Below are 27160 nucleotides of genomic sequence, written 5' to 3'. Positions count from 1 at the left end.
AATGCCCAGCGAGTACGTACCTTCCGAACTGAACTCCACCCCCTCACACAAGAGGCAAATTCTGACAAAGGCATGGTGAGCAAACCTCAAGAGCTTTATCGATGAAAGCCAAACCCTGCGGCATGACCAACCATTTCCAGCTTACCACTGCGCCAACGGCGAAGGGGACCGGCTAAGGAAAATACCGCCATGCGGCCTCGACACACCTTCACGCCAGGTTGTAGCAAGCAGCTCGACGATGCATCTGCCTCAATCCAAGACAAAAGTCACACCTGCTGGGGGACTGGTCACTTTTGGGCATTCCATCCATAGGAAAAGGGCTACGAATGCACTTGGGATTTCGTTTCAATTAATTCTAAAACCTGTCAATAAACTGAAGTTTCATGTAAACATGCTTTAATTATGACCCTATTTTTAAATATTCTTTTGGACAAAATTTCAATCACAACCTGGGCTAAAAATCTCAAAGAGCACCAAGCATTATACATACTATCATAAAATAGTCTGTCCATCCCTGCATTTTTGAAGAGTTTTCGGAAACATGTGGAAGACCACGTTTTCCAAGACTTCCCCACTAACTACGTCAGCCCAGCTGATTCCAATGCTGGAGCGCCCACCTGGGCTCCTTTTCCTCCCCGGACCTCAGAGAAAGCGCCTTCCTTGCGCGCAGAGGGAGACGCTCCTGGAGCCGGAGCACTGGGCCGCACAGCGCCGCCCGGACCGCATGCAGAGCTGCAGGAGCGGAGCCTGGAAAGGCCGGGAGGCAACACGAGACCCGTCTGAGGTCTGCAACCTCTGTCCTCCAGTGCCAGCGTGCAGTGCAGGACATCTGGAATGTCCCCCAGCTCCAAGACCACCTACCCAGAAATGGGGGCACCATGGAGGATACTGAGGAAAAGAAACCCAAATGTTTATCCCAACAGGCTTCTTTATGCCCCAGAGGTCAAGAAAACACACGCAGGTACAAAGAGTGTCTGCCCACTGCTGCTGGTAAGGTGGAGGAGGAAAACTCGGGGGAGAGTTGGGCCAGGGTTCAAAGTGTTTAAAAGCCCCTACACCCTGAAGCTCATAGTGCCCCATCCAAGGATTAATACCGATGCAAGGCCCCAACAGTGGCTCGAGGGTAAGTGCTGGAAACGCAGACGCACGGGGCTAGGCTTCCTCACTGCCAGACCATGGTCAAGACAGAGGAGCAGAACATGCGACATGTGGAGTCCCTTAGAAAAGGGGCGCCTGGGTGGTTCAGCCATGGTCTGCTTCAGCTCAGGTCAGGTCATGATCCCTGCATGGGGTCCCCGCATTGGGATCGAGCACCGCATCGGGCTCCCTGCTCAGCAGGAAGCCTGCTTCTCCCTCTCCCACTCCCCCTGCTTGTGCTCCCTCTCTCCCTGTCTCTCCGTCAAATAAATAAAATCATTAAAAAAAAATTGTTCACAAATAAAGACACAACTGAGAACTGAAACAAGAAACAAAATGGAGACTCTGGAAAACTATACGACAGCGCACTTCGTCCCCATTAGCAAGACTCGCTCTCTGGCCTACGTCACACGCAGGTCTAGGACAATGCTGTCCTTGCTGCATATACCAGGCAAACTAGGGATTCTCAACACAATATTCCCACAAGTAATTGGAGAACCACAGCACCAGCTCCTCTGTCAATAAATTTAAGCATCAACTTTAATTACCCGAACAGGGGCATCTCTCGGATCTTACCTTAGTCTGCCCTGAGGAACATGGGGGGGGGGGGGGACCTGAATTCTTATCAAATCCCAAACTATTTCAAGGAAATGAAGGATTCAAATGAGATGCAAGATCAGTAGCAAAGAGAAAAACAAAAGGTCGCCCAGGCCACAGGTGTGGCTTTCCCACAGTTGTTTTTTCCCCTAGTTTAAAAATGTTTTCCAACTAAAAACCTAAATTGTTTCTCAAGGGTTAATAAATGCAAAGTGCATAGCGTTCCTTTAAAATTAAAGCTCCGTGGGCGCCTGGGTGGCTCAGTGGGTTGGGCCACTGCCTTCGGCTCGGGTCATGATCTCAGGGTCCTGGGATCAAGTGCCGCATCGGGCTCTCTGCTCAGCAGGAAGCCTGCTTCCTTCTCTCTCTCTGCCTGCCTCTCTGCCTGCTTGTGATCTCTGTCTGTCAAATAAATAAATAAAATCTTTTAAAAAAAAAAATAAATAAATAAAATAAAAAAATGAAATTAAAGCTCCAGAACCACCTGCTGGTGGACATGCCTGGTTTTCTACAGTTAATTAAGAGAACTGATAGTTCAATTCCTCTTTTCCTTTAAGAAGTCATAGCATGGTTTAAAATAGTAAAAAACAGCAATCTTTAAAACTTAGTATAGTAAAAAAGTGGTAAAAGAAATTACGAAAAACAATCCATTACAAACGTATTTCACTCTGAACTCTCAGAAAAGCACCTTGACACATTCTAGAACAAAAGCTAACCTGGAATTCAAGCTCAGTTTTAAGGATTGGATCTATCCTTTCAAACAGTTCCTCTCATCTTTTAGAATGCATAAAAATAAAGCCTGGAAAGCCTAGAACACATATCAAAAATGCAAGTTCCCTTCCTACGTCGTTTTCTTTAAAGCCCCTGGGGAACGGCTGCAGCGGGTCGGTGCGCAAGGCCAGGTCAAGGGGCTTGGGAACAGGCCGGCCCCTTCCCACCACGGAGATCAGGTCTGGAGCCCCAACTGGGCTCACACCACACCAGACTCCTTTCTCTGGGTGATTTCCTAAGGGGGGAGGGGACAATCAAAGCGACAACAACTTGAGGGTTTTGATGTGCTGTTTTCTCACTTTAATTATCTCAGGTAATTAAGAGTTTTAAGTGTGACTTTCAACTGAGCTTGCAAGCATATGAAGAAGGTGCCCATTTACTAGAAGAGATAACTGACTCTTTAAAAACGAGTCATCCCAATTTCCTTGTAAACAAACAATGACTAGGGGTGCCTGGATGGCTCAGTCGTTGGGGGTCCCAGGGTCCTCGGGTCAAGCCCCGTATGGAAGGGAAGCCTGATCCTCCCTCTCCCACTCCCCCTGCTGTGCTCTCTCTCTCGCTGTCTCTGTCAAATAAACAAATAACATCTTCCAAAAAAAATTACTATCAACTACAAATTTATTGAAGGCCTTGGTATGCCTAGAACCGTTCTAGGGGCTCAGGACAGGCTAGTGACCTCTTCCAGGGCGTCTTTAAGGGAACCAGTCTAGGGAAGAGTTGGAATATGAAATTCCAACAGCAACTCTTGAACGTGGAGGAGGAGCGGTTTTTAAGTCTCACCGTTAGCACGTCCTTAAAGAGTCCCACACCAACCTGTAAGATCATCATTTAATCTGCAAGCTGAATTCAAACTTAGCGTAACACCAAGCAAAGCTTGGTTGGAAAAAATCCGTCTCACAACAGAAGTCAGGGAAAAGCAAACCCTGCCGCCAGCAGCGCGCGTGCTCACAGCCCAGGAAGCAGCCAAGGGTAAAACAAGGCCCTTCTCCCATGCAAGTACTAACCAGGCCCGACCCTGCTTAGCTTCCGAGATCAGAGGAGATCGGGGCGTTCAGGGTGGTATGGCCCTATGATGAGGGAGCAGGAGGCCAGCTGAGGACAGAGCAAAAGCTGGCGCCTCGCACCCCTCTCCACCCGCTCCCCTCCGTCTGTGTGGCCTTCCTCAGGCACCCCTGATCGCCATAAAACGACAAATACTTGACTTGCAGGGATGGCAATCCTGCAGGACAGGAATCTCCCTTGCTCTGCAGATGTCCCAGAGACCTGAACAGGGAGGTGACCTTATCAACAGCACAAATTTCCAGAGGCAAATAACTCTCGGTTCCTGAAGCCCTCGTGTCTCCCTCCCACCATAAACTGGAGGAGGCTGGGGTAGAAGGGAATATGACCTGCCGACCCTCACAACCGGGGCAGCAGCCCTTCCTGCCCACGGGTCCTGTCCCCGTGCTTTAATAAACCACCATTTTGCACCAACGACCTCTTAAGAATTCTTTCTTTAGTCGTCGGCTCCGAACCCCCTCACCGCACCGAACCTGACTTCGGTTCTGGGACTTCATCCCCGAGACACACAGGCCCTTCTGAGCCGCCGTGTCCCCTCCCGAACAGCCCTTTGCTCGCGCACAAGGACAGGCTCCCGATCTCCGCACTCCTGCCGGGCAGCCGTTCGCAGGTCCGCGGTCGGAGCACGATCCCTCGCCGCCTGGAGGGCTTCCGGGTTCTCCCCTCCAGGAAGCCCGCAGGAGCCTGTCCTCGCCGGAGGGACACCTCCGCGGACTCAGCCTACAGGGCAGGTCCTGCTGGCGGCTCCCGGCTCTTCTCCACCAGCCGACCGCCGGCGGGCAAGGGCGGAGCGCCCGCGGCCAGGGGCGGTGAAGCCGCAGGCACGGAGCGGAACCCACGCCCCGGGACCCGCAGTTCCCGCGTAGGAGCTGGGCTTCCGGGGCTACAGCGGCGCGCCGCGATCGGGAGACACCGGCGTGGACCGGGGGACAGCGGGATTCCCGAGAGCGGCCGCGGGGGGCCGCAGGCGGCGCGGGGGCCAGGGACAGAGTCCGGCCGGCGCGGAAAGGTCAGCGCGCGCCGCCCGCTCCCCCGACAGAGCCTGGCCCGCCTCTGCCCGAACCGCCGCGCTTCGCGGAAAGCCGCCCCCTCTCCGGCTGCAAACGGAGTGAGGCTGGGGGCGTCCGCCCGGCTCGTCCTGCCCACCGCTGGGAACCGCGAGGGCCCGGCCCAGACCGGACGCGGGTCCCCGGGGTCCGCCCGAAGGCAGCGCCCGAGCGGCGGGGGGACCGGGCCCTCGGACAGCCCCTGCGCCGCCCGCCCGAGCCTCCGGGCTCTGCCCACCCCGGCGAGGGCCAGGCCGGGGGCGCGCTCCCACCCCGGGGGCTCCGAGCGCCGCGGACCGCGCCCCCCCTCCCCGGCCGGACCGCCCCCCCCGCCTCCCGCCCGGCCCGCGCCGCCCCCCCGCCCGCCGCCCCCGCTCACCTCCAGGCGCAGGGCGGCCCCGCAGGCGCGCAGGAACTCGCGGATGTTGCTGAGGCACTCGCTCTCGCTGCGCGGCTCCGGGTACACCTGCAACACACAGCACGGGCGCTCAGCCGCCGACGCCACCGCCGCAGCCCCGGCCGCGGGCCCCGCGCGAGAGGGCGCGGACGGGCGGCCCCGGCGGCCCGGAGCGACCCCGGCCGCCCCAGACGCCCGCCCGCTCGGCCGCCGCCTCTCCTCACCGTCTTTCCTTCCTCCGGGCTGCACCCACCTCCGGCCCCGCCCCCACCTCCGGCCCCGCCCCCGGAAGTGCGCCGCCGCCGGCAGTGACGTCCTCAGACCGCGCCCCGGCCGCCCTTCCGGCCCCGCGCGCGGCCCCGCCCTCCCCGCCGCCGCCGCCGCCGCCGCCGCCGCCTCCGCCTGCGCGCGGCTCCCGGTCCTCGCCCTCGGACGCGGTCGGCCCGGCCCGGCGCGCAGGCTCCTCCCGGCAGCCGGCCCTCGGGCCCGTGGCGTGGACGCCGCCCGCCACCGCCAGCGGGCGGGGAGAGCCCGGCCCCCGCGGCGAGCCAGCCCGGGAGGCGCAGGCGGACCCGGCCCGGGCTGCGGCCGCCGAGCGAGCCTCCTGCCGGGGCCGTGCGAGGTGCCCGGCGCTCGCCCCCGCACGCCCGCGTGCCCGGCGCCTCGTCAATGCTTGGCCCGACGGCGGGACGGCGGCCGCCGCACGGCCCGGGAGCTGCGAGCGCGGCTTCGCTCACGGAGGGCCCCGGGGCCGCTGACCGCGGGCGGCAGGGCTCGGGAGGGCCGCGCGGTCGCCGCCCGGCGGAAGCCTCGGTGCGGGAGGCCCCCGGGCGTGCGGGCTCCGGCGGGGCACGTCCCCGCGCGTCCGTCCGGCCCGGGGAGCCCGCGGCGCGGCTCTGCTTCGCCTCCAGGAGCTCCGGCCTTTGCAAAGCCTGACCCGGCCAGACCGGCGCGCTGAGAGCCGTGAAGCCGAACATCGGACCCCCCTGCAACCTAGAAAGTCCGACAAGAAATTGCCGACGTGTTTCCTCCGAACCGAAGTCGTTTTGCTCTTCCAGTGCCCAGCGGGGCCCGCGCTGCGTCCTCGCCTGCTCGCTCTGCAAGAATCCCGGAGAAGCGCGTGCGAGCATGGAGGGAAAGTCCCCCACGGTGCCGGACACTGGCCACGCTTCCGTTTCCGATGTCCCAATGACTTCGGAAACTGCTAAGCATCCTTTTAAAAATGTCCAGGAGACTCCAAGTACAATAGAAATACAAAATCCATCCAGTCTTCAAGAATTATCCACAAGCTCTTATTTAAAAGTCAGAAATTTTACATTCTTTTCTCCTTCAACTCCCTTCCATTCCACGTCCAACAAAACAGCATCCTAAACTAATATATTTTTATACTAAAAATTTTAACTTTTTTTTTGCAAGACACCCACATAAATACAGTCCATCCTTGTTCACGGATTCTGCGCAAATTCACCCACACGATAGAATTTGTAACCTCCGATCAGTACTTGTGGCTCTTTCTCATTTGCAGACACGTGCAGAGCAGTGAAAAATCTGAACAGCCTTTACACACACATTCTTCGCTGAACTTAAGGCCATGCTCTGCCACCTTATTTCAGCCAGCCATGTAAGCAGATACCCTTTTCACAGTCTACTGAAACCACGTTTCTCACATTTTCTATGCTATTTGTTGATTTTATTGTTTTAAATGGCCCCTGGGTGTACTGCTAAGGTGCTGTCTAGTGCTCCGAAGCTCAGGAAGCCTGTAATGTGCCTTACAGAGAAAATATGTTAGATAAGCTCCGTTCAGGACTGAGTTACACTGCTGTTGGCCGTGAATTCAATGGGAACGAATCAAGAATACGGTACATCCAGAAAAAGGAAGAGGACATCCGTGGATCTGTGCACAAGGCCGCTCCAGAAAGTGCTAAAGTAACATCGATTATGTGTGATGCAGCTATGGAAAAGATGGAAAAGCAGCTAAATTTGTGGATTCAGGAGATGACAACCAATAAAAAGAGCATAGTAGACAGTGTTGTCGTGAGGCTGAAAGCCAAGGAAATGTATAGTCTTGTTACCCAAGGTCGGACAAAGGTTAAACCCTTCTCGGCCAGCGCAGGCTGGCTTGCACGTTTCAAAAGGCAATACCACATGAAAAACATTAAACTTCCAGGCAAGGCAGGTCCTGCAGATCAGGAAGCTGCAGAAGAATTTAAAAAGCATCTGCTAAGCATTATACGTGAGAAGGGTTATATGGAAGAGGAGGTTTTCAATGCTGACGAGACAGGCTTGTTTTACAAGAACATCGGCAAACAAACCTATATAATGCAAATGGCCTCCAAGGTTCCTGGCTTTAAATCATTCAAAGACCATGCAACCTTGCTCCTGTGTGCCAATGCCAAGGGTAACTTTAAGTGCAAACTCCTAATGGTACACAGAGCCCAAAACCCACGGGCACTTAGACGGAAGAAGCTAAACCGTATGCCGGTCCACTGGAGGTGGAACAAAAAAGCGTGGATGGCATCCGAAATATTCTGGGACTGGTTCCACAACTGCTTCACCCCAGAAGCTGAACGCTATCTCCACAGCAAAAACCTTGCATTCAGGATTTCATTAATTTTGGATAATGCCCTAGTTCATTGCCACGAGGAACTTGAAAATGCCCGCCCCAACATAGAAGTTCTCTTCATGCCCCCAAACACTGCCTCTCTCATCCAACCCCTCAATCAGGGCATAATAAAAGCTTTCAAGGCTCACGACACCAGGGAGCTTTACAGCAAGGCTTTTGAGGCTCTTGACGCCCGTGAGGAAACCACCATGATGGACTACTGGAAATCTGTCAGCACACACAGCGTCATAGATCACGTCAGCACTGCCTAGGACAGCAGCAAGCCGGCTACTATTCATACCTGTTGGGGCAATGTTTGGCCCGACTGCGTGAAAAATTTTGAAGGCTTTGAAGGTGTTACAGAAAATATAAAGAACAGTGTCGAACACATAATGCATATTGCACAGCAGATAAGTGGAGAGGGCTTCAGAGACATGAGGGAGGGAGACGTGGAGGAAATCTTGGCAGAAATGGCAGTAGAACCCACCAAGAACCCACCCATCTCTGGACGAGATGGCAAAGCCTGGCACTGGTGTCAGCGATGATGACTCCAAGAATTGTCCCTCTCACAGCAGCCAAAATATCAGCATGGAATGCTGCCCTGGGAAAAGATTTTACTGATCTGGAAGAGTGTGACCCTGTGCTGGAACGCAGCCTCACATTTTGGCGCCTGACCTTCACTGCATTCGTCCCTTATGCTGAAACACTTAAAGGTTTGAGGTGAAAAGCCAAGCAGACAAGGCTGAAGGAATTTCTCAAGCCAGTCTGGGAGGGAACGTTGCTGACACCATCACAAAGTGAAAGCCAAAGTCCTGGGGTGGACTTTGAGCCACCAGATCCCCCATGCCAGCCTCACTGACACATTCCTCTTCCGCCAAGTAAGTCACACACTCTCCTTTGGTTTTCCAAGGGGCAAGTCAAGGTCACGAGGTTTAACCACACTGCCCTGTGCCCCATCACAGAGTAAGCTCCACCACAAGTCAGGTCTTCATTAATGTTTTCACAGGATTCCAAGTGTTCTGTCTGGGTGGAATGCTTTCCTTCGTGACTGTCCTGTGCGGCATAGAGTGTGTATGTGTGTGCTGTGTGCACACCATGTGCAACTGAACAGGAGAGGCCGTCACTGCATGGTGCTGTACCTGAGATAGTGTTTCCTTATGAAGAAACAGTTATTTGTAAGGAACACATATTAAATAAGCTGTCTTCACATACAAACGCCACTAAAACAAGATCACGTGTCGACTGGGAGACAAAGTGTTGTCATCTGAACTCCGAGGAAACCAACCCTGCACTTCCCCAGGAACAGTGGCTCAGCAGTTGCTAGCTCAGTGCTCACCTGACTGCAGGACAGCTTCCAGTCACAAAAGTCAGCTCTAATCTGTTTCCGTTGTGTAGTGGTTATCACGTTCACCTAACACACAAGTCAGCTCTGCCTTTAAGATTACTAAGCCGTCAAGATCCAATGGTCACAATTTTTCTTCCAAAGAAACACAACTAGTATGAGTCCGCCAACAATAGGAACAATATGTTAACGATTTTTGAGGAAATTTATCAAATGTAAAATGTAAAACTTTACCTGGAAATGTGTATCTTAATGAGATGTAGAGGGTTTCTTTAGTCCATTTACTCATGGACAGCTATCCCTTACTGCTAGAAAGAAAGAGAGTCCAGCATTAATTCTGTTCCTGTCTTGGGGGTTGTTTTTGCAAACCCTGAGAAACCATTCCTAAAAATAAGTAAATAAAAAATGAAAGGAGTTTTGTTATTTTGTAACTTCATTCTTTGATGCCTTCTGAATTACATCGCCAAAGTCCAGATATAATCAATCATCAGTAAAATTTTGAAAGCATCCGTTAACAGCATGATTAGGGTCTCCTTGCAGTCTCTCTGAAAGTGATCAGGTAGAAACCTCTGAGCTGCAAAATTCCAGACTTTAAACCCTCTGCTTCTCAACACCAGGGGTATCTGTCTGTTGGTTACACAGCTGGAAGGTTTTCCATCTTGCAGCAATGTGCCTCAGAGAGACAAGTGAGTGAATGGTCTGCCTTTTTACATGAAGTGGGAGAAGGGGGTGTTGGGATGGCTCAGTGAGCTTGTGGCCTTCCCTGATCTCAGGCACCTTCTCAGAGAAGTGACTGTATGTGCAAGTTGAGCAACTGGACGTGACCTGTTTTAAAAGTCTCCACATGTGTGCACATGGGGGCATGACGCTAGCCTGTTCCATGGATACTGTACCTCAAACAACATACCTGTTTGGAAAACTATAATGTAAAAGAGTCAAAACTCTCTAGTAAGTACTGCCTCACCCTATAACACACGTGCTGACCTTGGACAAGTCAATTGAGCCCTCTGGGTCTACACCTTTATCCTCAGTTTAAGGCTCAGTCTTTCTCACAGAGCTGTTGGGAAGATAAGCTAATTCAACAAGTCTAGTTTTTGAGCAACAATTACAGCAACAAGTCTAGTTTCTATGCCAGACCTTGTCACAAGTACCGTGACTGCAAAGAGAGACAGGGCCCTGCCCTGCATGGGCCAGGGAAGAATCCCACACAACACGGACAGTGGACAATGGAAGCACAGAATAGAGCATAAATACTGTGGACGTAGGGGAGGGCCAGAGGCCTAAGCAACAAAATGGACATCGGAGTTGGAGCGGAAAGGTGGAGGCAGACGGACTGCATTTTCAAAGGTGTGACGTTTGAGAAGCCGCCGGTGTTTTCTGGGGCGACGAGTAACTGGCCGTCGAGGTCATGGGTGAGACCGCAGGGGGAGAACTAAACCAGAGATGCAAAAGAAGACACCCCCCCGCGCCCCTGCATGCCTCACTGGAGAAGCTCTATGAGCGACAGCACGTGAACAAGTCATCAGGTAAACGCAAGTTAAAACCGCAGGTAACACTCTGCACCCACCAGAATGGATAACATGGGAAAGGCAGACACCGTCAAGTGTCCACAAGGATGGAAAGCCATTGGCAGCCAATACCTGACTAGTGGGAGTGGGAAAGCATACACACAGGAAACCATCAGTCTTTCTAGAAGTTAAACTTACATAAGCAGCCCCCCACCCCCGCCAGCGAGTCTTCCCCTAGGCATTTACCCAAGAAAGATGAAAACACGCCCACAAAAAGCTGTGTGTAAGAATGTGCACAGGGCACCTGGGTGGCCCAGTCTGTTAGGCACCTGTTTCTTGTTCTTGACTCAAGCCATGATCTCGGGTTCTGAGATCAAGCCCTGTGTCAGGTTAGGGCATGGAGCCCACTTAAGATTCTCTCTCTCAGGGCCCCTGGTTGGCTCAGTGGGTTAAAGCCTCTGCCTTCAGCTGGGGTCATGATCCCAAGGTCCTGGGATCGAGCTCCACATCAGGCTCTCTGCTTAGCAGGGAGCCTGCTTCCTCCTCTCTCTCTCTCTCTCTCTCTCTGCCTACTTGTAATCTCTGTCTGTCAAATAAATAAACAAAATCTTAAAAAAAAAAAATTCTCTCTCTCTCTCCCTCTGCCTTCCCCACAAAAAAGAATTCACACAGCAGCTTTACATATAATCACCAACATCTCCACAACCCAAAGTCAAGCACTCCTCTGCTCTCTCTAGTGGCTACTTTTCAATGACCAACAAAATCCCAATCCACCCCCCAAAAGTCCTGTCCCAAATTTCCCACAGCAATTAACTTCAGGTCTTTCCATCAAGAACTCTAATCGGTCAAAGGCACGGACAGTCCCAAAACTATTGTGACTTTCCTTGGAAATACACCCTTTGTACTCTATGTTTGATAAAGGATGTGTCAGGAGTCCTGAGAATTTGCAATAAACTACATCACAGCCATGATACGGTCGTACTTCAGAGACTTCCAGAGCTGTCCAGTTTCCTCCTTCTCTTCTCCCTCTCCATGCTGGGAACAACCGGCTGGCCACCCTCGGTCCAAAAAAAGTGTCAGCTTGGGCAGCCAGCTGACTTCACTGGAAGCGTTTAGCAGGTCTGAGTTTACAAAACTTCATGGGAAAGAACAGGCACTTGTGGCAAGGCAGCTAATTCAGACAGGTCCATGCATGGCAACAAATGAGATCAAGAGCAGAGAATACGATCAGGGGCGTGCTATCTGGTTAACGCGCTAACTACCCAGGATCGTAGTTCCCAGAGATTCTGACTGAGGACGTTTGAAGTGAAGTCCAGAAGTTGGGGGCAAGGGGTCTCTGGGATGCCCCATCCAACTGGCTTTCAGCCAAGTCTGGAACACAGATATCCTATAACTCAGTGATTCTCAAACACAATGCGAGTGTCAGAACACCCAGAGTACTGTCACTACACCCTGCCAGAGTTGAATCCCTCGGTGTGCGGTGGAACCCAAGGCTGTGGACTTCTGGCATCCCAGGAGATGCTGAAGGTACCAGGACCATACTCCGAGAACTGGTGGCAGATGCCAGCTGAACCATTAATCAAGAAATATTTGTATTCCCCCCACTGAGATATCAAACTCCATACCCCAGAACAGAGGTCTTAGGGTCTCTGCCATCAACAGTCTCATCACCATGGCTACAAAGAGCTACGCTTCCACCCCGTAGCCAGGCGTGCTTGTGCACACCCTCTCTCCTATTTTAGACATGAGTCTCCCAAGTGCAGGGGCCCCAGGCACCTTCCATTGCCCAGTCAGCATACTGCCCACTCGGGTCACCCAGCTCATGGAGCTGGCAGAGGACCTTAGCACAGAAAGGCTCAGAGAACACTGGAGGCAGTTCTGTTCTTCACCAACAAGGAAATGCGGACTGCAGAGACATAATCTGCCCCAGGGCTTGCAGCCTGCCCACTGCACCAGCCCGCTCCAGGAGGCAGGCCTCTGGGCACTGCAGCCACCAGGCTCCCCTGCTCTCCCTCCTCGGGTGCTCAGCTGGTCAGAAGCCCAAGCAGGGACTAGGTGCCACCGTGACGTGCTGGAGCTACTCCCAGGAGCTGACCCCATGCTCCCCAGCCGAGCTCTGCATTCAGAAACACCACATGGGTCACTGGAACCGGCCACGGTACAAGTATTTACACCACAGAAACGGGCAGATGCTACAACTCAGGGCTCCACAATACAGGGAGCCACTGTTAAGCCTTTACACAGACTGGCTGTGCTCCTTGACCATAGACCACCGCTCCTGGTGGGAGCTCCCAGCAGCTCCCATAACCCACCTCCCCCGCCTTCTCCTACAGGCCGAGGGGAGCTCACGGCTTTCTGGGGCACCTCCACTTCTCTTCGTGGTTGTCCTCACCCCTGCCCACATTTTGTCAACACCCTCTGCAGTAAACTCTTCAGCCACCTCTGCCTAGTGTGCCCACCATTTGCTGCTGGGACCCTAACCCAGTGAACTAAAAATAGAACAGCCTGTGACAGCAGCAGATGGGAAACAATTCAGAGAAGGGACTGAGTCGAGTACAGCAGACTGTACTTCCACAAACAGAGCACCGCCCCCCAGATCCTTTCAAAAGGCAGCAGCTTTAATCACTGATCTATCACGACCTCCTAGTTGCACTAAGAGGGGAAAAGGAACATGAGGAATGTATGCATCATGTCCCACCTTTGATGAAAAAAAGGGGAGGCAAGAAAAAAACATACATGGGTGCTGAGAGAAGCATGACATTTCTCTGGAAGCACACACCGGACACCTTGAACAAGGTTGCCTCAACAAAAGGATCGGGGGGCCTGGAGGTCAGGGGAAGGGAAACTCCCTTTTTACTTTATACTTTTTTGTGCCCTGTGAATTTTATACCACTTAAGTATTGTTAATACATTTTTTTTTTCTTAAGAAGAGGAAGGAAAACACTCCAAACTAGTGTTCTCCTCAGGCCAAGATGCCTTCCCCATTACAAAAGAGTCCTTGGAGAGCCCAGCTGCCAATGGGTTGGAGTCCTTGTAGAACCTCCCCCCACACACACACAACCCTCGTGGAGGTGCAATGCCATGGTTAAAACCCTCAGGTCTCCTTGATTAGCACTTCACGGGTCCTCCAATTCTAAATACCCAGTAGCCTCCATTTTCATTAGACTGCTCTTCTAGAGCATTCTGTGCTCCTTCTATTGCCAGTGATGCTCAGTGAAGTGAAAGTACAGTGGACAGGGCTCGCCTGCCAGCCTACTGGGCATCTCTTCCTCCAAACCCACTGGAAAACAAAGAAGCATCCCGTCGAAATTAAGAACTTGATCACCAAATACCCAATAAGTAAACCATCTCCCAGAAATGTGTAGCCTAGGATTAGATGTGGCTTACTGAAGGAAAAAAATTAAGCCTTTAATAAAGTATATTTTTCTTTTGCTCTCCTTCTTCAATATCTCCCACAGCCCAATTGTTGTGCAGGGGCTACGGTCATCTGGGAAAAAATAAAATGTGCTCCATTAGTGTGAAACCAGCCAAAATAAAAGGCAAAAACAAATATGAATGTACCAAATCCCCAGTTCCCCAACGACATTCATATATCCCAGACACGTGGCCTCTCAAGAAGACCAGCAAGACTGCACAGCTTAAATTAACTCGTGAGTCCCCTGAGGCTTGCTTCCCACCAACTCCAGAAGCACATTTTTAGACCTCAGAGATGGTGGCAACCGTCCAAGATTCCTGCCAATGCCAGAAATGGATTCGAAGGAATATGAACGTAAAACATTCATCAGATAACCTAGACTAAGTCTCTCCACGGAAGCGGCGTTTCCTTCCCTCCATGACATTAGATCAGTCCAGGCAGGGGTGTGGCGCGAGAGCAGCCTGGGAAACCGCGTGTGCTCTGTCTGGCTGCGATTCGGACCCCGGGGGAGCAGAGGTGCTGGGGACGAGCCGTTGTGAGTTCATGTCTCATCACATTCTATAAGCAGATGCCATGCTTTTAGGCCTTTGAAGAATCTTGATGCGGGAAAGCAGAAAAGGACAAATTCATAAAATAATGACTTGGGCCTCATAATCAGAGACTTTTCCGCATCTCAAGTTTTCAGTGGTTCATACGGAAGATTCTTTCTTTTCTCTCATCCTCCTGCTTGTGGCCTGCTGAATTACGGTGCAGCATCTTGCAAACCTTGCAAACGGCTTGGCTTTATTCTTCAGCTTCGTTCCTGTGTTGTTTCCGACCCTTTGGCATCCATTTCCTCTCTTGCCAAACACGTTTCAGAATGGTTGGTGATACCTTCTGTTGTCTGTTAGTGGAAAAGCCTGTGGAGAAGTTGGTGGCCTCTAATACAAACGTGCTAAATAAATCCAAATTGGGTACCTGCTGTATATCCTTGTAATATCACTGCAGTAAGTAGGTCTGAAAACCCACTAGGACAGAAGGAATCCCACCGCCTCCCACCCCTGCTCTGAGAGCCCACGCATTCTGCTCTCTGAATTGAGCCACTAGTGGCAGCTCAGTTGGCCAGTTCTGCTCCTTGCCTCAACTTCAGCCCTACCTTGGACCAAAGACACCTCAGGCTAGAATGTCCTCTCCCATCCCTGCAGCCACCAGTGGCATCCCACTGTTTAAATCTGTATTCTCAGATGTCTCTGAGAGTTTTTATGTTTGCCCTGCTGTTCCCTGTTCGTTTTGCCTTAGCTACTCATACTTGCTTCTGAGGTAGTCTTCTGAATGCCCCTACCCGCACACAGCCAAATGGAAGGGCCATGGTGGGAGCTACAGAGCAGTGCACTGCCTTGTGCCCTTCCCTCCCAGCTAAGGAATCTGTCTTCCATTTTTAAACTGCTTGAGAAGCTGCCTTTGAGGCAAATGAAAGCCTCAGAGACAGAAGTCTGGACACTGACCACCTGAGAACACACACTATTTTAATCCACTTGATAGCGTGTGGGAGGCTTGAGGCATGCAGAGAGAGCTGGATGATTTTGGAAACTAGGAAGCTAAAGGGAGGCTTCATCAGAGGAAGAAACCCAACTAAAGGGATAGAAAACGGCTAAGGACCTGTGCTGGCGAGTGCTTCTCTATAAATAGCAGCTGAGACCCTCCCTAGAGGGAAAGGCCAGGCAAAGGAGAAGACTGCAGCCCGGGATGCTCTCAGAACCCGACAGCCAGTTGAGAGTTTCCTGTTAACTGTGACTAATAAAAAGGTGATAAACAGATCATTAGTTTTCTCCTGAAACTCTTAAGTATCAGAGTATATGGGCAGCAGCTGTGAACAAGATGAGTTGTGTCTGTAGGTGGGAAATACATTTTCAAAAACTCACTTAGAAAAACTGACCATTAATTAAAGATAAGGCTGCCAATGTATAATCAAGAACTCCATTCTTCCATATTACTATAACTGGAATATCTCCCTGCATATTTATAATCTGTGTGTCACAAGACTCCTCTACTCAGAACCCCCCAAATCTCCCAGTATCCTCTGAGTAAAAGCCAAAGTCCTATAGGAGAATGGAAGATATGCCACAGACCAAAAGGAAGTATTTACATAAGACATACACAATCAAGGACTTGTACCCAAAATACACAAAGCATTCCTAAAACTCAGCAATAAGAAAACAGATGACCCAACTTAAAAATGGGCAAAAGACCTGAACAGACGCCTCACTAAAGAAGAGAGACACCGACAGCAGGTAGGCATATGAAAAGATGCTCCACACCCTATGTCATCAGGGAACTGCAAATTAAAGCAAGGAGAAACCACTGCACACCTGTTAGAATGGCCAGAATTCAACGCTGGCAACACCATTTGCTGGTGCGGATGTGGAGCAAGAGGAACTCTCTTCACACCTGGTGGGAACGTAAAATGGTGCAGCCACTTGGGAAGACAGTTTGGTGGTTTCTTACCAAACTTACCATCATCTCACCATATGCAGCAATCTTGCTTCTTGGGTGAATCCGCTTCACTCAAAAGCTGAAAACACATCCCTGGGAACCTGAGCACAGATATCTACACCAGCTTATCTGCCAACATCTGGACATCAACAACATGACCTTCAGTAGCAAATGTGTAAATGGACTGTGGTGCCTTGGAGAGTGGGAAACCATTCAGTGATAAAAAGAAATGATCTGCTAAGCCATAAAAGACTCAGAGGAAACTTAAATGCCTATTTCTAAGGCAGAGAAGCCAATCTGAAGAGGCTACATCCTATATGATTCCAATTCTATGGCATTCTGGAAAAGTCAAAACTATGGAGACAGTAGGATCAGTGGTTGCCGGGGGTTGGCAAAATGAACAGAGCATGGAGAATTTTCAGGGTAGTGAAACGACTCTGTATGACACTGTAACGGTGGATGTTTGTCCAAACCCACAGAGTGCACAACGAAGTGACCCTAATGTACATTGTGGACTTTACTTATTAATGTGTCAGCACTCGCTCATCCCTAGTGATAAGCATACTGCAGGAGGGCAAAATGGTAATAGGGGAACTTGGGGGTGTGTGGGAATTCTCTGTACTTTCTGCTCAGTTTTCTGTAAACCTCAATTGCTCTAGAAAATAAAGCCTCTTAATTGTTTTTTAAGTCAAAGTCCTTATGATGGTTGAGTGAACCCTCTACAGTCTGCTCCCTTGTTCCCTCCTTGAACTCATCAGCCAGCTTCTCTCCCCTGGCTCACACCGGCCTCTGCTATTCCCAGAACTTGCGAGGAAGGCTCTTACCTTAGGACCTTTGCACAGGCTATTCCCCTTGCCTGAAATCCCATCTCACAGACATTCATATCACTCCTTTTCTCATATTCCTGGAGCCTTTGTTTAAATGCCACTTCTCAGGAACATCTGCCCTAACTGCTGGTACTCCCCAACCCCCTCCCATCCTGCTGCCTCTCTGCAAAGCACTTATCATGGTCTAACATGGTCCAACACGCTCTGACATGGTCCAACATGCTATGTAATCTACTTGTGTACCAAGCACATCCACGGAAGGCTTCCTGCACTCAGAGGAGATGCGCCGTACGCAGGGTATTCGGTCTGCCGGGATAAAATGTCAACACGTGGCAGAGCCAAGCACTCAGCACGCTCTTTGTTCAGTAGAAGTGAAGGTGAGCAGAGCTGACAGAGTGTCTAGGACACAAGAGAAGGATCTTCGGTCAAATGTGAGAATCAAATACCTCAGACAGGAACTATTCTTAAAAACACTTGGAAGTGTAATCACCGCGGGCAGCATGATACAGAGAAATGAAAGACAGCCTTGGGTTTTCCTGGGAGTCTTAACCTTAACCCCTTCTGCTGTGACGGACAGGGGCACCCTGCCACCAGCGGAGCCTGGGGCCAGCCGCCGGCCCCCTCTCTCCAGGGCTGCCCACAGTCAGCATCCCAGACTCGGTCTTCTCCCGTGTATGTGGGGGCAGCAGTTAGCCGGGAGCTGCCCGGAGCCCCTCTCTGGCTTCAGCTTTCCTCTCTATCATGAAGGAAAATTGCTGGCCCCGCACTGGGTTCGCCTCTCCCAGCTGGCCTGCTCCCTCGGGCCTCTCCAGGCTCCCACCGCCCGGTGCTCCGGGCAGCCGTCCGTAAGCCGTGCGTGCAGTAGGGCTGTCTTATATTCATTTCCTAAGTGTCACAAAGGAGCCAAAACAAGCCGAAGAAGACCTCATGGGAGTCTGACATTTCAGGGAGGTGGGGACAGCGGCGCACGCAGGAGGAGGTGGAGGTGGGGGACAGGGGTGAAGGGCAGCTGCTCACCCGCAGCTGGGACTGTCTTCTGCCCCGGGTCTGTGACGCCACAAGACAGCAGCTCCCTCCACGCTCCTGCCCGCGGTTTCCCCAGCCCAGGCGCCGCAGACCCACGGATGAGGCTTCCTGCTCCCTGCTCTGTCCTCCGTCCTGTCCCCTCCACCGGGGAGCCCGCCCAGCGAGTTTTTTATCTGAGTCTTCACTTCTGTACTTTCCATTTCTTTCTTTCCTTCGAGTCCTGTGTCTTTACTGAGATTTCCCATTTTTTCATTTGCTTCCAGAGAACCTCTCCTTGCCGTCTGAAGCCTTTTTAGGATGGCTGCCGAAAGCCGCTGCTCCGCGATTCCGACGTCCTTTGCCGAAGGCCAGACAGCCGCTCAGGTGCACGCCAGCGACGGCATGTAGGGAAGGAGCCGCCCGCGCCCAGACTTGGGCTGGGTCAGGTGTCCGCAACGGTCACCGTTTTCTCCATCTGCACCAACAAAATGATCGGTTGGCTCCTTAACTGAAAAGCATAAACTGGAATTAGATCAAAGCGTGCATTCTCAGTGCCAGCTGAAGACCAGCAGCAGCCACAGAGTCTCCTTCCGACCTTCTGAGAGCGAGGGGTCCCCGTTTAAGGACCACAGACCCGCCACCCCTTAGAAGCAGTGTCAGGAGTCACGGTCAGCTGAGCCCCTCACGGAACGACACTAGGCTGCTAGGTTTGGATCAGGCCTCCCGGACTCCTGCCAGCGGCCATTCCCTAACACCACAGCCCCGCAACACGGTGACTTCCTCTTCCCTTAACAGCCAGTGTCACGGGGGAGCCCTGCCTGGGTCTCTGCATCTCTTTGTGGCTTTTAGTGACTTGCATTCTGTTTAGCCAAGGCTCCTCCTGACCCTAATTCAGGTGTTTCAAGGATGCCCCCCTCAGCGCCCCATTCAAGAAGCGCACCTGTCAGCACTCACACACACCTGTGAGCTTGCGCTCTGCTGTGTCTCTCGGTTTATCCAGAATTTTCTAGATGCACAAAAACAGGTGGGGAATCCCATTTTGAGATGAATTCCAACCGCCTCTTCCAACGCAAGGCGAGATTTCTTCCAACCTCTCTACCCCCACATTTCAAAAGCCCATAGGGAAGCAGCATGAGGTCTGTTCTGTCTCGAAGTGAAAGGCACCAGTTAGGGAATTTTCCAGGCACGAGGGGGTGGCCAGGATGGGCAGGCTGCCAGTGTCCACCTGCAGAGGAGCCCCTCAGTGGTCACACCTCGGTCTCCTGTCTTCTTAGAGGGCCCTGCAGATAATTGGGCTGGTCTGAATTACGGTGTGGCCGGGCTGATGAGCTCAGGGGGCTGTCGGTGTTTCTCCCACGTGGTCCCCTGGACCAGCAGCAGCAGCATGACCTGAGAACCTGTCAAACGCAAATTCTCAAACCCAACCAGACCCAGGACATCAGGAACTCCGAGGTGGAGTCCAGCAAGCTGTTTTCACCAGCCATCTGGTGGTTCCGCGGACCCTCAAATGTAAGACCCACATAGCCACCAAAACCAAAGGCACGAACCACAGGCGCCCCTCGCGACCTGGGACAGCCTGGAGTGCACATGCTAGCATTTAGTCAGTGATGGGCAAGAACCAGTGCCGGGTGCCCAACCCCCAGCTGGAAGAGAAGAAAAGCAGCCTGACCCAGGAGCTGTTGGCCCAGAAGCTTCTCCTTGACGGTACCTGTGTGCAGGGGAGCCACATCCCTTCCCTCAACACCCCTCCCACCGCCTCCCCCACCCTCCACTCCCCGGAACACTCTCCCAACAGCCTCTCAAAGATAAAGGGTCATGGAGAAAAAAACAGCGCTGGCCTTGCTTCTCCCACACATGGAGACAGACCTGAAAAGTGCATGTTTTATTGCTTTGAATTGGAAAAATAGTACCAAATCTAGATGTTGCTTACACTTATCTTGGTTGTTTAAGAAATATTCCTACTATATAGCACTTAATTACTTTGATCTCTCTTCGTGCATTACCATGACATGTAACAAACTGAGCATGGTTTCCAAATGAGAACGAGAAAGCAAATCCCAGGGGACACATGTATCTTCATAACCGTCTAACCTTCTAATGCAGACCGTCCTCAACTTGAACATGAGCATTCTAAAAATCCCTAAACTGCCCTCACTGCGTCGATCCGGACTCTCAAAGGTCAGCTGCACAACAGATGCGGCAGAGAGCAGGTGGTTTCCGGCAGTCCCTTGTCATACGGGTGGGGGGTGACTAAAGACCGGACAGTGACACGCATCAGGTCAGAGGGAAACCTCCGCGCTGCTCAGTGACAATGGCTTCGCCTCAGCTCACTCACGGACTTAAACCAGTACCTGCTAAAGCGCAGAGGAAGTGACTGTCGGCTTTCCCTAAAGCCATGAAAAGGAACAGAGTGTTCTAGAATCCCTTTTCTGGCAAAAACAGCTCAAGGTCAGCTTGTTTCCCAGGCTCGAAGGGAGCCGAGAGAGCACTGCCAGGTCCTGCTCCGCCCCTGGGACAGTGGCCGGGAATCCACGCACCCAGTCCGCCCGCCCTCGCTGTGTCTGCCCTCACTGGCCCAGCCCCGCCCCCAACACCCCCTGCCGCCCTCTCCGGCCAGAGCCGGCCCTGCCCTCACAATACGGGCACCGCCGCTCAGTGGCCCACGAGCAGGTGTGCACTTGGCTGGCTGGCCTGGGACACTGCGCGTGCCTGCTGCCGGGGACAACTCACCACTGTGCCCCACCCTCCCAGCACGCCGCCAGAGCCCGCTGCTTCTCCCGGCCCCTGCAGCATACCCGCCACGCTCGTGCCCTGGCTTCCAGTCACCAGGCTCCCTACCGACCTGACCACCTGCAACCAGGCTCCTCCTTAGCGGCACTGTCCAGGGCGTCCGGGTCCAACTCCCCAAGGCTGGTGCTAGGAAGCTCACCACTGCTCACTCAGGTTCACACCTCACTCTCTCGTGTGACTCCCAGATTTACATTCCAGCCCCCTGTCCTCTCTGAGCTCCAAGCCTCACAGTCGCCATTGCACCCATTCTGGACCCAGTCCTGAGCCTAAGGCACCTCACCCCAGGCTGCCTCTCACACCGGAGACACCCCATCTATCCTGTGTGTAACCAGCACCCCAGGGGCGGTGAGGCTCGGAGCTGCCGTGTCCGCCCTGGGTCCCCTGAACCCCGTCTGAAACCCAGCTCCCAACAGGTTCATGACCACCTCCCCCTCCGCAATGGGCTGTATCCGTGCTGCTTCCATGCTGTGCCTAGCGTATTGTTTTCAAAATCCATAACCAACTGTGTCATACTTCCCTTTAAGACCCTGCAAAACGTCAGAACCTTTAAGACCCTGTGCTGCCTGGCCCATGCCCGTCTCCGCCCTGCCCCGTGCTGTGGCTGCCCAGGTTCTTTCCTGTCTCCTCTCTCACAGCCCACTCGTCCATCAGCACTCAACTCAGGGCCCGCTCTCGGAGAAGAGCCTTCCCCACGACATCACCTGTCCCCCCGCAAGTGTACACCAGGTTCCTCAGCCAACACCTGTTCCTGACCCCCAGAGCAGGAATCTCAGATTGTAAAACACGTGCATACGACGTCTTTGATGTTATTCTCCCCACTAGACAGTCTGCAAGTCTCTGTTGGCCAATCACTGGATCTCAAGAGGCCAGCATAAGCCATGTAGTAGCTACCCCATAAGGACTGATGAGAAAACAGACAACTACAGGGAGAGATGAGCTCTCCGGCAGAAGTCCCTCCCCATAAAAAATGTACTTGCATAAAAAATGTACTTACATTAAAAAATGCAAGTACACTATTTACCTTTATACAGTGAAATTCTGTACATGCCTTCTGGATTTACAGTCAGGTTCAAAAGCAGGGGACTGCCAAGAATATGAACTGAAGCTCCATTACACGCAACAAAAACTTAAATACACCCAGAGTGACTACTGCTGTGCACCCCTGGTGAGCCGTAACAGACCCACCGTGCTCATGTCCGAAGTGTACAGTTGGACAAGTTTTTATGTGCACACTGTGAAACCCTCCCCAGAACCAAGATGCACGCCCCCTCATCCCCAAGGTCTCCTTGTGCCCCCGGAAGTGTCCCTAAGCAGACACTGACGTACCTTCCATGACTGTAGGGCCCACTGCATTTTCTAGAATCCTATGTACACAGAATCACACAGGGTGTACTTTTTTGCCCAGCTTCTTTTCCCGGTGTGATTTTCATCCCTTTTTGAGCACTCACTTTAATTGCTGAGTATTAGAAAGTATGGATATACCACACTTTATCCATTCACTGGTTGAAAAACTATTTGGACTGTGTCTGGTTCATGGCTATTAAAAATAAAGCTGCAAAAAATAGGTTTAAGAACATTTGTGCACAAGACTTGGTACGAGCATACTTCCATTTCTTTGAGTCAATCCTTAGAAATGGGGTGTCTAAGGGGCACCTGGGTGGCTCAGTCTGTTAAATAATACAAGTCTTGATTTCAGCTCAGGTCATGATCTCAGCGTTGCGAGATGGGGCCCATGTGGGGCTCTGTGCTCAGCGGGGAATCTGCTTGAAATTCTCTCCTCTTCTGCCTCTACCCCCCCCCCACTTGTGCGCTCTCTTCCTCTTTCAAATAAATAATATCTTAAAAAGAGAGAGGAAAAAAAAGAAATGGAATGGCTAAACCGCTTGGTAGATCTGTAATAGCTCAAGAAACTGACAAGCTGCTTTCCAGAGCGGTTACAGGGTTTCCCGTTCCCACCGCGGTGGATGGGGCTCCAGGGCCTCCGCGCCCTCATCAGCACCTGGTGTGACGAGTCTTACCCTTGAACCCTTGCAGCAGGAGCGCCGGCCGTCCCGACCTGGCTTCAGTTTGCGTCTCCCTCACATCTAGCGCCATCGGGCGTCTTTCCTGGGCCCGTCACTTGCACCCCTTCTCTGGTGAAGCAGTGTCTGCTCAAGCCATTTTGTCCATTCTTTAAGTTGGGTTGTTGGTCTCCTTAGGACTGTGTGTGGAGAATCCTTACGTGTCCCGAATAGAAGTCCTTGGTTGCTTCGTAACATTCACCAGTGAGCCACGCAGCCTGGCATTCGCTTTGTGAGACGCTTTTTAACTAATTCAAGTTCTTTCCTAGGTGTCGGGCTGGTCAGGTCCTCCGTCTCCTCCCGGACGGGTCCTCCATGGAAAGTGCACATTTCCTCTAGGCTGTAGGACTGACCGGCATAGAAATAGTTATCCTGTCCCCATTATCTTGCTAGCGTCTGGAGAGCTCGCAGTGACTCTTCACATGAGCCATCCGTGTCCTCCAGCCTTTGTCCTCATCAGTCCCCGAGGTTTATCCATTTTATGGATTTTCTCAAAGAATCCCATTTTGGTTTTGTTGATTTTCTCTAGCAGATTTGTTTTCTATTTCACTGATTCCCCTTCTGTTCTTTATTATTCTTTTTTCTACTACTTACTTAGAGTTTAACTTATCCCTATTTTTCTAGCTTCTTAAAGTAGACAATTCCATTACAGACAACAGAAGCATTAGGTGTGCGGGGAGTAGCTCACTCCCAGAATATTATTTTAACGATTCATGAACAGACACTTAAGACTCAGACACAATAAGGGCGCCTGGGTGGCTCAGCGGGTTGAGGCCGCTGCCTTCGGCTCAGGTCATAATCCCAGGGTCCTGGGACCGAGCCCCACATCGGGCTCTCTGCTCATCAGGGAGCCTGCTTCCTCCTCTCTCTCTGCTGCCTCTCTGCTTACTTGTGACCTCTGTCTGTCAAATAAATAAATAAAATCTTTAAAAAACACACACACACACACAATAAAATATGGTTACTGTTATTATGTGAAGAACCAACCTTGGATTGCGGACACGGTAGTTACCCAACTCAGACTAAGCAAATGCGCCCTGTGGGAGGTGTGACAAATGAACTCAATAAACTCCTCCGTGTGTCACCAACTGACAAAGAGTGGAAGACCACTCGGTTCCGGTCTCTGTCACTTACAAGCACAGTGGTACTTTCTGGAAGTCTAGCCTTTACCACAAGCCTGTCCAGAACGTGACCACATCCGACTTAGAGAGCGTGTTTTCAGAAGAAATGAAAATGCATTAACAAACAGGAAAACTGTGACCAGAGAATGTCATGTTCCCACGAGAAGAAATCTGTGACCAGCACCAATGTTTATGACTGCCCTAGTGCGGCAGTCTCTTCAGCATCACGGAAAAGATGACCGTGACATTACTCCAGAACTAAAGGCCTGGGACCGGGTTTTCTGTGTCCTGATGGTCTCCCAGAGCGCCACCAGAAGAGGCCATTCGTCCCAGGAATGCTCCCCCAAAACTCCTGATTCTCAGGAAGAACCTCGATAACACTCTTCCTCAAAATGACAACCAAGTCATAGTCTCTCAGCATGCAGCGGGCTTTGTCAGATACTCTGCGTTTCTGACAAAGGACTTGTGAATGTTTGCTAGCCGCAGACGGGTACTGGAAAGTCTCTTGTAAACAAAGTATTTTACGGACAGGAAAGAGATGGGAATGCATCTTCTTGGCATGGGAACTCAGCAGTGAGTCACACAGAAGTGAGGGAAAAAGGCCACCACGGGCCAGAGTATTTACAAATAACCAAGAACTGGAGCTTTGAAAGAGGGTGCTGCTAACAAAAACCGCCCCGCCGCAGCCAGGCTCCGTGGCAGGGAACCGCATCCAAAGCAGACCTGGAGCTGTGGATCCCTGCTTCAGGCTGACGCAACTTCTTACGAGCTACAAGCAGCTCCGCAGGTCGCACTCGGGTTCTGGATGACACGCACCTTGTTTGGAGACGATATGAAGAATATTTTTGATCCCTTTTTAAAACGCTGCTCCAGGGGTGCCTGGGTGGCTCAGTGTGTTAAGCCGCTGCCTTCGGCTCAGGTCATGATCTCGGGGTCCTGGGATCGAGCCCCGCATCGGGCTCTCTGCTCAGCAGGGAGCCTGCTTCCCTCTCTCTCTCTGCCTGCCTCTCCGCCTACTTGTGATTTCTCTCTGTCAAATGAATACAAAAAATCTTTAAAAAAAAAAAAGCTGCTCCAAGTGTAGTAAACCTTCAAGTTCTGTACAAAACAACAACTTCATTCTCCAGCCCGTTCCCGCTACCTGCTGCCCCAGGGATGCTGTATAACAGCCACAAAACCTCAGTGGCCAGTTAGGTTCTAGTACCCGTCCCATCTGCCACATCCCTTTGGCCAAAATGGGCCCAGGGCAGCTTGGGACTCAAGAAGTAAGAAAACGACCCCCATCCTCGGGTGGGAGCAGCAGACACGTCATTCCGTCCTTCTCCACGAGACCTGGCAGCAGACAAGAGTGAAGAACCGGGGCCACTTCTGTAGGCTACCATGACGCTTCTCGAATTTGCTTTGTGCCGGAGGAGGCTGACCTCCATGGAGGTGGATGTCTGTGCATCATTGCCCCAAATCTGTCCCCCAGCATGGTCCCAAGACCTCACTCGCGTGCACTACAGTGTGAGCAACCCTCCCTACGCCGTGCAGTACACAACTTACACGACCGAATGCAACGGACTTCAGTTAACTCAGCTGTGAAGCGAGGACTTTGGGTTGAATAACGTCCCAAGAATTCCTTCACACAGAGAACTCACGAATGCTTTACGCTTGAGACCCATGGCTTCTCTTACGACCCCCTGAAAAAGTGACACAGAACACATACACGTGTGTGCATCTGTGCGTATGTGTATGCTGTGTACACGCATGCACCTGGCCGGAGGCCAGTAGGTACCTATTTTCACACATCCCACTTATACACTGCCCTTGGCCTTCAGAGTCCGGCAGACCCAGTACATCCTGCAAAACCAGGGCTGAGAATGACCCATCCAGTTCATAAGACTTTCAAAAATTCAGAGCTAAAGTTAGAAATATAAACACATCAGGAAATGAACGTTCCTCACCTAACTGGGGAGAACTGATGGAGGAAAAGGTCAGAAGTCACACACAGGGGACACGGGGCCCAGCACCGGCCCCAACAGCCTCCCTCTGTGTGTGGCGGCGTTCCAGGCCCTTCCCATGCAAGAAACTCTATAAATGTGAAACCCGAGCCTCCACCCAGCCCCTCTGGCCCCTCTGAGCCGGCAGCTGTGTGAGCTCAGCAGCTGCACGGGACCTGGCGCTAAACAGAGGGTCTGGAAGCCAAATCCAGGGGTCCCGGCAGCCCAGACAATGGCGGTCTGTCGGGGGGAAGGGAGGGCCCGCCAGCCCCCTCAAGTTGCAGAAATCTGCCCAGTTGTGAGAATAAGAAGAAATTCCTGGATTGGAGCAGCTCTGATGCTCGGACCCTGGCTTACGAGTTTTCTTGGACACGGCAAGGTCGATTTTCAGCATCAGTTCGTAAAATAATCACACCTGCCACGTACTGAGGACCTACCCGGTGCTTAGTGCCGCCCAGAAACCCTCAAGTCCACTCACTTAGCCGCCTAACGACCCTATTGCCCCAGGAGCCCATTCCCTCCAGGCAGGTATCTGATCTCTGTGTTCAGGTGGAAATTGAGCCTCAGAGAAATAAGAGAAGTTGCCCCAGGTCACACAGCAAATGGGTGACTCGGGGACACATACAAGGACCACCCCCTCTTAGCCGTGGCTCTGGGAGGGCTCAGTGGGTCTTGGGGTCCCCTGGCAGAGGTGAGTGCCTGGAGGGACACTTTGTCTTTGCCACCTTCTACTGACAACGACACACACGCCGGCGATTCCAATCCGAAAGAGCAGAGACAGCCCTCCAGAGACAGCGTTAGACGTGTGCCCATGTCCGTCTGCACACTGTTTCGTATCTCAGCAGAGATGGTCACCACGGAATTCAAGGTTGGGAAAGCCCAGGGGCCCACTGAGGACTCTGTGATGCCAGCGCAAGAGAGTACCAGACCCCTCGGGGGCGTCCTCCCATGAGGACGAGAGAGAACCAGCAAAGGAGCGTCTGACCGGGGGCACCATGAGGGCAGGGCTCTCCAGAGCTCTGGGTCCTC

The 27160-nt window shown here is 52.2% G+C and overlaps 1 protein-coding gene across 6 annotated transcripts in view; it reads right to left on the bottom strand.

Moving 5' to 3' along the window:
* The window catches only part of ARHGEF7 (Rho guanine nucleotide exchange factor 7), a 124252-nt gene that overhangs the window by 91264 nt on the left and 5828 nt on the right, over window positions 1-27160 (bottom strand). For 4 of the 6 annotated variants that reach the window (XM_082701080.1, XM_082701082.1, XM_082701081.1 and 1 more), the window contains exon 2: window positions 4990-5076. In XM_082701080.1, coding sequence (XP_082557206.1) covers window positions 4990-5076 — 87 coding nt within the window. Of the gene's footprint in view, window positions 1-4989; window positions 5077-5231; window positions 5297-27160 lie in introns of those variants that run through there. The other 2 variants (XM_082701087.1, XM_082701085.1) reach the window with 2 other exon arrangements.

The sequence above is a fragment of the Mustela nivalis genome, assembly GCF_964662115.1.
Source record: "Mustela nivalis genome assembly, chromosome: 15".
NCBI classification, from domain to species: Eukaryota; Metazoa; Chordata; class Mammalia; order Carnivora; family Mustelidae; genus Mustela; species Mustela nivalis.
This window is presented reverse-complemented; position numbering and strand designations above follow the sequence as displayed.